This window comes from Crinia signifera, chromosome 8 (genome assembly GCF_055691185.1).
Source record: "Crinia signifera chromosome 8, ASM5569118v1, whole genome shotgun sequence".
In the NCBI taxonomy this organism is placed as follows: domain Eukaryota; kingdom Metazoa; phylum Chordata; class Amphibia; order Anura; family Myobatrachidae; genus Crinia; species Crinia signifera.
Genome location: NC_139224.1, coordinates 148,491,035 through 148,504,752, shown reverse-complemented (window position 1 = coordinate 148,504,752; position 13,718 = coordinate 148,491,035). Strand labels below are relative to the sequence as shown.

Sequence of the window (13,718 nt, the reverse complement as noted above, 5' to 3'; positions counted from 1 at the left end):
CTATGATCCTGATCACATCACTGGGGAAGAGTGTGGAAACGTGAGGTGATGAGCAACACAGGGGAAGGCTTGGAGGCTATGAGAGCTCAGCAGATGTATAAGGATGTATAGAGAGGATGAGCTGGGTGTATCTCATGATAAGAATAGAGATTCATAGAAGTAAAGGCCCATACACACTAGACTAGAAAGGGCTTTCTGAACGATATTGTGAACAATATCGTACAGTGTGTCCGCTGTGCATCGTTAACAATGCGCGTCATTAATCACCCCCTCTCTCGTTCAGCATGTTCGGACAAGGGAGGACATCGCCAATGACAACCATGCTGCAGCATGACCGTTGTTCCCCCCGCAGTCGGCCCCGTCGTGTGCGGCATCAGCAAGTGTGTATGCACTTGCCGATGCCGTTCCCCCCCCTGCCGGGTCCCGCCACCGCCAACATCAGCGTATGGGGCTTTAAGAAGAAAACATACATTGATAATGTTACAGGTAGGATGGGACAGCTCTGCGGGAGGGATTGATTTAGGTAGTGATGCTTAGGTCAAAGTCATTGATTCATTCCATGCTAATAGCCATGGGAAACGAGGATGAGCATAATGTATTTAATTGGAAGGGAGCTGTGGGTCGTTGTTGGGGACGAGATCATCTGAGTTCATCTAGGCAGGAGATGTAGAGGGAGAACAGCAGGGCCTAAGAACAAGCTATGACGCACTCCCCTCCATAGGGACACAAGAGTCAGAACTAGAGCCACGGAAGGAATGACTTTAGAGGTAGGAGGTTAATCAGATGAGGGCAATGTTATGAGTGCCAAGTTATCGAAGAGTGTGATGAAGAGGCGAGATCAATACTGTTGAAAGTAGCATAGAAGTTTAGTGTGAGAAAGAAGTGGTCATTTGACTTGGCTGCAAACAGGCCATTGGTCACTTTAGCAAATTCGCTGCGGTGAGGAGGACGGAAGTCAGAAGGTACATGTCCTCCAAGGGCACTCTGCAGAGCAAGTGGCACTTTTGCTGGTACTGAGCCAAGAAGGGTTTTGAGTATGGAGCTCCAGTTACCTAAGGGTTGTATCTAAGTTGTAAGCATAGTGGCTGGAGATGCCGAAAACAGTGGAAGACAGATTTAGTACCTTATGCTTATGCCCGATTCCATTCAACCAATGTGGGGATTAGTGCAAGTCAAAACACGTTCCACCCAGTGGATTTACGCCGGCCACCAAAACATTGTCATCATTGGTATTGGCAAATGCTCCAGCCCCATGCTAGGTGCAAGACATCTATCAGAAGCAGGGTTACCATCCCGCACAGACAGCCCAATCACACAGATTTTTTTATACACACCCCTGACACTCCCACGAGTCAGAATGGTTCTATAAGAATGCTGAGTTCACATCCGGAATACCATGGAGGGGTAGACCTATCGTGCCACTTTAGCTGTTTTGCTTTATCTCTTTACCAAGCCAAAGCAGGAAGAACTAGCAACAAGAAGTATTAACATCTCATCTACCAGCCGCAGCACTGAAACTCCTCCCCTTTGGTTATTTCTGCCAGCGCTCGGCAGTGTCTCTTCTCCCTGCTGGCTGCACTGGGCCAGTGTGAGATCTCCCAAGTCTCGCAAGATCGGGATACGGTCACTAGGTCTACAAGCATTAGGTCGACATGGGTAAGGTCGACAGGCAAAAGGTCGACATGGGGTTTTTCACTTTTTTTTTTGAGCCGACATGTGCCGACAGGCGGTATTTCATGCCCTATCATCCACTAGGGCATGGTGAGAGAATAAAATATTGTGCCAAGCGTAGTGAGGCACTGTGCCCGAAGCAAGGCATGCGCAGTGAGCCATGCGAGGGGACGTGGTGCTCCGTTTCAGTGTCCATGTCGATTGTGTCGATATTTGGGAGAAAAAAAAGTAAATAAAAACCAATGTCGACCCAAAGATTGTCGACCTAATGACCCTGTCGACCTTCCTGTATAATGACCTTCAGTCATGTCGACCTAGTGGTGTCGACCTAGTTGCTGTCTATCCAATGACCCATACCCGCAAGATCTCCTGTGCAGCCTGGAGCCCAGCGGCCGCAGCGCCCAGGTGACATCAATAGCTGCAGGTGTTAGGCGCTTACCTGTTTGCTAGGCTGCGATTACACTCAGTCTAGGGAACAAGTCTGAATCAGGCGCACAGTACGGTTTATCGGTTTATATGTTACAGTCGGATCGTATACATTTCTCCCTATACCAGACGTGAGCTCGTCTCTATCAAATCCGAGTACATGTCGCTGGGACGTAGTCATGTCTAGTTCTCCTGTGAATGTGTCACATTATATATGGTGCTCCGATGCATAATTATCAGAGAGATGCTAATGAGTACAATACTTCAGGCTCGGGTGAATTGCCTGCCGACGGGAAAGCAGAGAAAATGATTATAGAAGCTATTATTTGGGCTGGATTGTGTAAATTCATTCTGTGGAATTCATTCGTAGCGCTCATTCCTGCAGGAATATGGCTCCACTCGGTGACACTGATTGTATCTGTCAGCCATATATATCTCTGATTTGGAAGTGTGATCAGCTGCTTTTCTCACGCTGTCACATATAAAATGGACAAAGTGTTATCCAAGAAGGAGAACGCTGTTACTGAGACAACTCTCTAGGTCCTACAATGTAATCTATTCTAATGTTTAGCAATGAGCGTGTCCTGGATTTCTCCCCCGCTCTCCGACAGAAGTCTTGATACAGTGCATTGTGACTGCACCCAATATGGCTGCAAATATTACTGTTCATTCTAGAACCCTGCACCTTTCAAAACCCATGCACTTCCTCTTACCCGCCTAGGGTGTCGCTGTCTGCTGTGGTGTTTTAGCACAGTCTGGTCTGTTTTTCAATACAGACCAGACTTTACTAGAAGCACCAAGGAGACAGCGACACCCCAGGCAGGAAAGAGGAACTGCGTGGGTATTGAAAGGTGCAGGGTGCTATGGCTGCAAATACTGCAGGTATCGCAGTGATGCTTTGTGTGCTCTACCCTGTTCTATAGATATAGCTGATATACTAATATCAGAATCCTGTCTGACAGCACCTTGGTGGTGACACGATCGGATCAGTCAGGGTGGGCAGGCGCTCGGTCACAAGATCCGTTCTGATTCTTAAGTGAGGAAGCCTTATATTTTGGTTTCTAAACCATTTTAATTAAACTCGTCTGATAACCGAAAGGCGAGCAACAACTATCAGAGGTGCTTGGTTGTTTCGTCAAGGGTCGCTATTCCCTCCCCTAGACCTGATGGCTACCCAAATCTGTGTGATCTTACCATGGTTTACAGCTTTCATATGGACATCTACAATCAGACTTGTTTTCAGTTGGGAAAAAGCAAAACAAGCAAGTAGTATTGTATCAAACCATGTTGCACTTCAAGGCATGCCAATATTTTTTTTTCCGCATGCAGGGTAAATACTTTCTGCTTTTACATGTAGCTCACACATGTTGGTGAAGGATGTGCCAACATCTCCCCCCCTCCCCCCCACCAACCAGACTTTAGCTGGTGCAGATTGACTACATTGTTAAGTTATGTGAGTAGCACCTTGGTATGTATGTGGCTGCACCTGGCAAACTGAGCAGGCACTGTAGCCAACATCTTATCTGATGTAGATTCTCAGTAGGGGGTATGTATGTGAAATGGGAGCTTCTGGGTGTTGCCCGTATAGGTGGTCACAGGGAAGAGAACTGTATCTTAGGAGAGTTGCTGGAGACAGATTGCATTCTGTTCTGAGTCCTGCATAGGCCAAGCGGACACCTATTTCAGACAGATCTTTTAAGGTCCATACACACTTGGCTATTTTGCCCAGTGTGTATGGACATTGATGATCGCTGTCATCGCTGGGGCGAAAGCCGCTCAGTGCATACACACTGAGCAGCGTTCCCCCCTGCCCAACGCTGTCAGGGGGGGGGGGGGGGTCCACAAACCCGCTCATCTACTAGTAATGCCAGCAGATGAGCGGCTTTCCCGGCGAGCGCGCTGCACCGCTCATCGCCGGGCCGTACACACTGGGTGGCTTTGAGCTGAATGCTGCTCGAAACACCAAGTTTGAGTTGCTTTCAGTGTGTATGGGCCTATACGGAGATAGAGTTGGTGTAATTCCAATAACTAATCGTGTGTGATTTATGCCTATGAAGACATTAGCATTCCGTTATCAAAATACACGCATATGAGCGGCATGCAACTCATGGCGCCTAATCCTTGTGGCTCGTCCCCTTTACTGAGGATGGTGCAGTAGTGACGGTGGCCTGAGATTATTTAGTTGGTGTCTTACACTACAAATACATTCATCATGTGGGACACCTTTAGGACGTCTGCTGTAGATTTGCTCTTTGACAGCATAAAGGGCCTAATTCGGACCTGCTTGCTACACAGCATATATTCGCTGCCTGGTGAGCCAGAAAACAGCGCCCCCTGCTGCCGAGATCCCCTCACTAGTATACGAGCAGATGCGTTCTCTTACACACCCAATAGCATAGACTGAGTTTTATTCTGGCTGGAGCAGGCTGAATTCAGGGCGGGCGCTAGCGTCATGTCACCCCTTCGTACGCCCAGCTTTTCTGTGGGCGCACCCACTGTTTTTTTTGAGGGTACGCCCATAAAACACTGGTCAGACCCTTGTGTCTGCACTTGTCCACCCACCCTCTTGCGAACACCCTAGGTTTGCGCATGCGCAATGCCCCACAATTTGGAGGGGGGGGGGGGGGGGCAAATTCGGACCTGAGCAATCAGGTCTGTAGTCTGTTACACCTAGAACCAGAGAGAAGAGAGGCAGTAGATTAATTAGCATCCTCAGATGTGACCCCTGTAGATTACCCCACTCCCGCAGTCTTATTCGGTGCGGTCACAAATGTTACTATCCCTGCAGAACCAAGTGAGCAGACACTGATATACAGTTACATACAAACACTGTATTAAAAGACTGGGTTTAAAAAAAAAAAAAAAAAACAGTATTTCCCAAACTAGGTGCCCTGAGGTGCTTTCACGGGTGCCATGGGCTGGTGGTCCGGGGCTAAATCAAATTAATTATGGTCAATAAATAATAGGCAATACCAGTGTGGTGGCTTCCAATCATAAACTATGTGGAAAAACACAAGCACCACCCTGTCCGCCATATATAACTTATACTAATAGGGGCAGGGAAGTAAGTATAATTTGCTTAATGCAGTGGTTCTTAATCATCCTCGGCACCCCATGCAGTTCATGGTTTCCAGGTCACCTGGCAGGTGCACTCATTACACACTGACACAATAAAAGATTCACAGGTGGAGGTAATTTTTTTCACTTGTGTTTCTGTGAGGAGGCATGGAAAACATGCACTGTTTGGGGTCATGAGGACCAAGTCTGGGAACCTGTGATTTAATGTGATTTTGTTTCCCTGAATTTCTATGTAAGACGCGTTTCACCTTGGGTTGTTGGGAACAAAATTGCGCTAGGTTTGGTAACCTCTGGATGGAGGTAAGAGTGCCCAGCTTACAATCTACAGGTAGTAGTTGGGCTATACGATCAGCCAGTATCCCAAAATGCCATTATAGTCCAGGTTTTAACTATTTCCATGGTTGAGCCCAGACGGTTAAATCAAACTGACTGAGGTACTAATTTATACCCCGTTCTCACTGCTAGGCAAATTCCCGGGTGAAGCAGTTCTACCCGGTAATTTGCTTTTTAACAACGTTTTTTTCTTCAGTGTGAATGGTTCAACCCTTGTCGAAATTCCCGGGTCTCCAACCCTGCTTTTTACCAGGGTTGGAGACGGGTAAAAAGAAACTGGTTGACCCGTTCACTCTGCAAAAAAAAACTGTGTTAATAGGCAAATTACTGGGTAGAACTGCTTCACCCGGGAATTTGCCTAGCAGTGAAAACTGGTGGTCCGGCACTGCAGTTCCTGGCATATAAATGCCGGGTAAAACCTGTGTTCTTCACACTGGCAGTGTGAACGTGGTGTAAGTCACCTGTGCTAAAGCATGGATTTACTTAAAACGTGGACTGTAATGGTGGAGCTTGGGAACTATAATTAGTTGTTGTGACGGGCGCCATACTGTACTTGTGTATCTAGAGCAGGTGGAACAGTCCTAGGAGAAAGGCAGATAATGCGCCTTAATAGAATTACTGCTGCTGTTCTCTCGCTGCCCATGGGTGCATGTCTTCTCTGCCAGATATGATTTCTGCATTATTTTCTCCACCACTTATTTAGAGACCAGATGGAAGGAAACAAGTGGAAGGAACTCGCAAGAGCATTGAAGCGGTTGTGGCCCGCCTGGAGAAGCAGAATGGCGTGGGGCCCAGTCACATCTCCAGCTGCGAGGAAACCTTCCTGGATTCCTGCCACGTGGCCGGGAACATGGACAGACTGGACGGTGCTCTGATTCCCAGAGTTTTATATGAGGAGTTACTGAGGAGTTACCAGCAGCAACAGGTGGAAATGAGGCACATCCAGCATGAGCTGGAAAGGACTCGGAGGCAGCTTGTGCAGCAGGCAAAGAAGCTGAAAGATTATGGGACTTTAGTCACAGAAGTGAAGGAACTTCGGGTCCTTAACAGGCGGCTCCAAGATGTGCTACTGCTGAGACTGGGCAGCGGTAAGTGACTGAGCTGTACACCTGTATATTACTCAGGCTTAGGCAGCCCGTGACTATCCAGCCTGGTGGAGCTTTGTAGGCAGCTGGATAGACTAGTAAGCCCACTCAAAGCTAAAGCTTCGAAAGCTAGTTTGCTACCTTCTATGTTTGTGCATATGTGAGAAATAGATGTAGTGTTACTCTCTGCCAGCTGATGGCAGTGTTTCAGAGACTCATGGACACTATAGGTCTGTTTACATATATCTTATAAATGAAGCAGTTTGGCCGCTGGAAACTCCGTTCTATTTTAGACAGGTGAGTGGTTAATTATAAAGCTAGACTGGTCTTTATGATCAGTGTGTAGTGGTAGGGAACATGTGCAGCAAGAATTACCATGTGCATGAAGCATAGAATTCTGTCAACTACAGGTGCGGCTTATAGGGCCTTATTCTAGTTCACTCTTAGAGGCAAATTCCTTCTCAGATGGACAAAACCATGTGCATGTGCACTGCAGGGGGGAAGATGTAACAGGTGCAGATAGAATTAGATTTGGGTGAGTTATTTTGTTTCTGTGCAGGGAAAATACTGACTGCTTTATTTTTACACTGCAATATAGATCTCACTTTGAAGAAAAACCCCACCCAAATGTAGAACTCTCTGCACAAGTTACATCTGCCCCACCTGCAGTGCACATGGTTTTGTCCATTTGAGAAGGAATTTGCCTCTAAGAGTGAACTAGAATAAGGCCCATAGTCACCGCTACAGGTGTATCTTATAGACACCGCTACAGGCGTGGTTTATAGTCACTGCTACAGGAGTGGCTTTCAGTCACCGCTACAGGCGCGGCTTTCAGTCACCGCTACAGGCGCGGCTTTCAGTCACCGCTACAGGCGCGGCTTTCAGTCACCGCTACAGGCGCGGCTTTCAGTCACCGCTACAGGCGCGGCTTTCAGTCACCGCTACAGGCGCGGCTTTCAGTCACCGCTACAGGTGCGGCTTTCAGTCACCGCTACAGGCGCGGCTTTCAGTCACTGCTACAGGCGCGGCTTTCAGTCACTGCTACAGGCGCGGCTTTTAGTCACTGCTACAGGCGCGGCTTATAGTCACTGCTACAGGTGCGGCTTTCAGTCACCGCTACAGGCGCGGCTTACAGTCACCGCTACAGGCGCGGCTTACAGTCACAGCTACAGGCGCGGCATACCGTCACTGCTACAGGCGCGGCTTACAGTCACTGCTACAGGCGCGGCTTACAGTCACTGCTACAGGCGCGGCTTACAGTCACTGCTACAGGCGCGGCTTACAGTCACTGCTACAGGCGCGGCTTACAGTCACTGCTACAGGCGCGGCTTACAGTCACCGCTACAGGCGCGGCTTACAGTCACCGCTACAGGCGCGGCTTATAGTCACCGCTACAGGCGCGGCTTATAGTCACCGCTACAGGCGCGGCTTATAGTCACCGCTACAGGCGCGGCTTATAGTCACCGCTACAGGCGCGGCTTATAGTCACCGCTACAGGCGCGGCTTATAGTCACCGCTACAGGCGCGGCTTATAGTCACCGCTACAGGCGCGGCTTATAGTCACCGCTACAGGCGCGGCTTATAGTCACCGCTACAGGCGCGGCTTAAAGTCACCGCTACAGGCGCGGCTTACAGTCACCGCTACAGGCGCGGCTTACAGTCACCGCTACAGGCGCGGCTTACAGTCACCGCTACAGGCGCGGCTTACAGTCACCGCTACAGGCGCGGCTTACAGTCACCGCTACAGGCGCGGCTTACAGTCACCGCTACAGGCGCGGCTTATAGTCACTGCTACAGGCGCGGCTTATAGTCACTGCTACAGGCGCGGCTTATAGTCACCGCTACAGGCGTGGCATATAGTCACCGCTACAGGTGCGGCATATAGTCACCGCTACAGGCGCGGCTTATAGTCACTGCATGTACTCACTACAGGTACTGCACACAGGTGCAGCATATACAGGTATATTAGTAACTGGTTGCTGTTATTGATGCAGCACAATTGCAGGCACCAGAGCTCCAGCTCACATTATAGTTAGATAACCTAAAGCTCTATCCGGCCGTCAGTACCGCGTATTATCACTATAAAGTTTGTCTGGACAACTTTCTCACTTTGAGTTAGTATTTCCTGCGGATCTGTCCCGAATCTGTAGCTTGTCTTTTGTTATGCCCTCACTGGTCTCACACATTAATCACGTTAAGGCATTTAAATGTGCTCTGATTTATCTACATCATAAGAACCTTAAACCATTTTAGTACCCCCTCTTTCCACAATTTATTACTCTCATTTCGAGCACAGAACTCCAGGTGAAACCTGTAATCTATAAACTGATTTGAAACCCTGTCGGCTACTAACAAATCTGTGCGCGGCGTCAGTGGCTGTGTCCCCGCACAACCTGGAAATCCTGCTGACTTCAGTACATTGCGTGCCTCTTCTCAACAGAGCAAAGGGGGCTGCTTACCTCATTTCCAGCTGCAATGATATGTTTTATTCCCGTCTGCACACTGGCACGGCTGTCACTTGCACTCTTTTCACATAAAGACATCATTCATAACTCCCCCCCCCCCCCCATACCTTTGAAGACTAAGGGATATGTTATAGCAGTTGTATAGAAGGCTTTCTGAAACTCGATGGAGCCACGTTTCTGAAAGATTAGTCATTGCCTGTGAGAGTAGATCTCTATTTTATTCTCTATATACTAGTAATGTTTAAATAAACCCTGAGTAATGATGATGTAAGCTATTATTGGTGATATTATTGCTTTAATGCAGCTAATAACGTAACCAATATGTAGGTTATAAGTCACTGTGTCCTATGGTTCTGGGGAGACAGCAGTCTTTAGCTCTGTGATTGGTTCACAGTGCTCAATTTTTTCTTCTGCAACAGTTCCAGCCAATCAGTGGGAAATACTGGGGCGTGTGGTGAGCAATGATCGTTCGGCTGAACCAATCACAGCATTAGGGAGGCTATACAATGGCTGGACAGGGGCCATATAAGTTTTATTGAAAGCCATCTCTGCTCTGGTATACCTCTGTCCCTCCCATTACATACAACTATCACCTATTTGAGATATATCTACAGATTTTTTTTTTATTTAACAGATTTTGAAGTAAGTAGAAGACATATGATTAAGGGCCTGATTCAAAGATGCAGGCAAACATATTCACAGCTGCAAATTAGTATGCAGCGACTGTGCTTAATGGTTATGGTATAGTGGATCGAAGCTGTCTAGTTCAACCACGTTATGTTATTTTCACGTCTTTTTGGTGCCGAATGTCACAAGGGTCCCCGTGGACACTGTGGCCCTTATTCTGGTTGAATCGGATGTATGCGTATTTTGGACGGGCACCGAGTGTTATTAGCTCCGCCTACCGTACGGATCGCTCACACCGTCCGAATGCAGTAAGACGCCGAGCGAATGGACCGTGAGTGGATGTTTCATGCGAACACCGTCCCCATCTGTGGGAACCTCCGCCATTCTCCGATGGTCGCCGGCCATTGAAAGATGGACCGATCGCTCAGGCAGCACTGAATGCTCCAGACCACTCGGACATGTTTCCGTGTGAAAGCAGGGATATGGGCGGGCAGCTGGCATCCGGCTATGTCAGATGTCCACCCCCCACACGTGCGTCACGGCCGAATTACCATACGTACGCCCAGCGTTTTCATGGGAACGCCCATGAAATGCAGGGCGTACGCATATGATAATGAGCCCAAACATCCCTTCACGCCCCTCTCCACCCCCTGCTCGGATGGTTTCGACAGATCATTTTCTGCACGGAACTCACGCCGTGTTCGGAGGTGCGAGGGGTTCGCACATGTGCAGATACCAAACATCGGCCGTCCGACCGCACACAGAGCTGTCCAACTCAATCAGAATATGGGCCAATATGTGCACAGTGACCGCTCGCCATGTTTCGGGTACACTATTATAATCTAGCTCGGTATGTCCACTTGGATAGCAAAGTAGGAACCAAGGCGACATTCGGCACCAAAAAAACGTGACTGTTGATCATGCTCCCGTCTAACGCTATACAACTTCTGTTACTGTCGATCTAGACGCGGTCCACTATCTTTAGGGGTCTAACTAGATGGGTTCGACTAAGCGGGGTCGACCGTAACATTGTTGACCGGATACTGTGCTAAATGCCCACAATTGGCATCTCTGATCTACTGCTTGCGCATCAAGACGTACTGTAGCCTTCGGATGCACATCAGGCAAGCATTGATTACCAGTGTAGCCCCGGAGCCGCAGAGCATGGCTTCTGAAAGTAAGATGCCTGAGACATTTCTACTGTGTCCGAAAATGGTAGCGACGCACCTGCATTTTTGCCGCCTTTTTCCTCTTCCTAGCGGTCCTTGCCTGTCAATCACTTTACAAAAAATTCTGTCCACAACCGCTAAAGCAAGACCATCACTGCGAATGCACAACGTAGAGGTATGTGCAGAGCACCGATAATCACCAACCTGTAAAAAAACATTGAGTTTGTGTACAACTCCGAATTAAGCCCCAGTCTATACTAACTTAACTGCTAACTAAGCACCGAAGCTGCCATTATTAATAGCTACCGCCGATAGAATAACATATTAGGAATACAGAATAAACTAATGTTCCATGACAGTCTCTTAAAGAGAATACTCTGCTCGCACGTTTCCTCTCCTGGTGCAGTTGCTCGCAGGAAACCTTTCAGCCCCCTCTTTCCCCATCCTTTCCCATAGTTAGTGTTTCTTGTTCATGCCAAACTCCTCACCTTCCACTGACCTTCAGCAGATTTTTCTGTAGCGCTCTTCTGCCGGCTCAGCGTTTGATGTGTAAAAGGCGGATAGTTTAGGATGTTTCTGCGATCTTCCTCTTTTCCCAGGTGGTCTCCGAAGCACTCGCTGCCTCTCCTGGAACATGTATGCAGTTCCGAGGTTACACAGTCGTCATTATAGACCGTCCTTCAATTTCAGCGGCGTAAGCAATGTATTGAAAAGCTGCATCAATCTAAATAATTATTTAAAAAAAAAATCAATACAGTAATAATTCTAAGGCCAATTTACCGCACGTGATTGCTGGAGCAGTAAGCAAATTCCAGTAGAATATTAAATGGCGTGTAAGAGAGAAGTTATTAATGGTCCTTCTAATGGCGATGATGCAGAATTCACATGAATAGTCATTTCTGAGATACGACTGTCATTACGTACTGCCTGGATTCATCTGTTCCCTGGAACTGAGACACACGTCAGAGGGAGCTTACAGAATAACACATACTGTAGCTTGCAGTATTTATCTGTACTCCCTAATAACCTGACCGTACCTACATGTTCCTTATAATCGTTGTTCATCTCTTACTACTTCTGCTGGTTATTATCATCTTTTAGCTATATGCCACCACATAAGTCTGCAGCGCAGTACGAGTGGCCTCTCTGAGACTCCCGGTTCCACCTTTCCTCTGCTCCCTGTAGCAGTTATGATGGGCTCAGTTACTGTAGTGTAATGGGGCCTACACACGGGGAGTTTTGCTGAGCGTTCCGAACGATCACTCGGAACGCTCAGCATACAGTGATGCGTCAGCGCTGTGTGCTGAGCAATTTGTCAGGGCCAATGTTCTCCAGTGATTTAGATTTATCTAGTGAGATCGCTTAGAACAGTGATGGCTATCCTTGACACTCCAGCTTTTGTAGAACTACACATCCCAGCATGCCCTGCTACAGTTTTGCTATTTGACCATGCTAAAACTGTTGCAAGGCATTCTGGGATGTGTAGTCCATAAGCAGCTGGAGTGTCAAGATTAGCCATCACTGGCTTAGAAAATGCCCTGAAATCGCCCCATGTGTAGTACCCATTACCGATAGTGCCAGGACAAATCAGGAAGATCCATCATAGGCTGCTGGTATTACTGTATGTCTTACTGTCAGAGCAGTCTGGAGTCTACAGTGAATAGCAGTTATCCCTGTACATTCTGTATCATTCCCATCAGTGCAAGGAGAGCTACAAAATCCATTGACCAAGCCTACCGCAATAACCGCAATAACTTATTTACCAAGGCTTGCAGTGCAAGCATGGGGTGTGGCTCAAAGGGTCAACAGTCAATAGGTCAATAGGTTGACCTGGACAAACAGTCAATAGGTTGACCTAGACAAAAGGTCATTGCAAGCAAAAGGTTGACATTACTTTAAAATGTTGACATGCTTTTTTTTTACAGGGTTTTTTTGTGCGATGTCAATGTGGACCATTAATTAGTATAGCACGTACCCTCCAATGGCTCTCTTCATGGGGTGTATTCAATGCAGCGGCGAGGGGGGGTTGTACGGTGAGGAAAAGTCATTCTCGCGGCCCTACCCCCTCGCCGTAGTCAATGTTTGGGAGAAATCCTCTTAAACTGCGATGTTCATCGCAAATACAGCCAGACCGCTGCATTTTGTGGCGAACCATTTTAATGGGCACACTCGCCTTTTCCACCTCGCTGAAAAGAACCAGCGAGGTGGAAATGGCAAGTGAACGGGGGGCAGCTGAATACCTGTGACAGTGAGCTGTCAGTACTGTTTGCCGTCATAACTCACCGTCAGAGCATGGAATACCGCCCTATGTCCTGATAAACAGAACCGTAATTCACAGATACACAAACACATTGTGTAATTGACACCTTAAGCGCTGGTCATATCGGTGACAAATAGCCATCATATATGAACCTAGCGATACAACATTAATATGAAATGGCCTATTTATGAGAGAGAACCAGCAGACAAAAGCCCTTCTCTGGAGCATAACCACAACGAGTGAGACAGTTACCGGATTGCTGATAGGTGGTAATGTAACCTGAAGCACGCCTATATTAGTTATTAAGTTAATGAAATGTAAATATATTTTCTGTTTTATTCCGTGCATAAGTTAGAAGCCACAATCCATGACTGCCAGTAAACTGACTGAATTTTATTTATTAAAATGAATCCTCTTTCAAAGTTCGGAGGATGAAACGATTTTGTGGTTGCAATCTAGGGACGTGACCCTTTCAGAGTGGTCCATGGTATGCTCACTGTTCAGCTTCTGGGCTGGTCACATTATTGATCTACTGACCACGGACAAGTGCACTTAAGGCAGTAAGATCGATTAGTACAGTAGTAATATCTATATTTATTTTACA

The 13,718-nt window shown here is 47.5% G+C and overlaps 1 protein-coding gene across 5 annotated transcripts in view; it reads left to right on the top strand.

Annotated features, from left to right (window-relative positions):
- LOC146026580 (cytosolic carboxypeptidase 6-like) overlaps nucleotides 1-13,718 on the top strand; it is a 1,552,889-nt gene that overhangs the window by 1,072,135 nt on the left and 467,036 nt on the right. For 3 of the 5 annotated variants that reach the window (XM_083157362.1, XM_083157365.1, XM_083157366.1), the window contains exon 3: nucleotides 6,212-6,596. The exons of the other annotated variants lie outside the window; for them this stretch is intronic. In XM_083157362.1, the coding sequence (XP_083013488.1) occupies nucleotides 6,212-6,596 (385 nt within the window). The remainder of the gene's footprint in view (nucleotides 1-6,211; nucleotides 6,597-13,718) is intronic. 5 annotated transcript variants of the gene reach the window in all.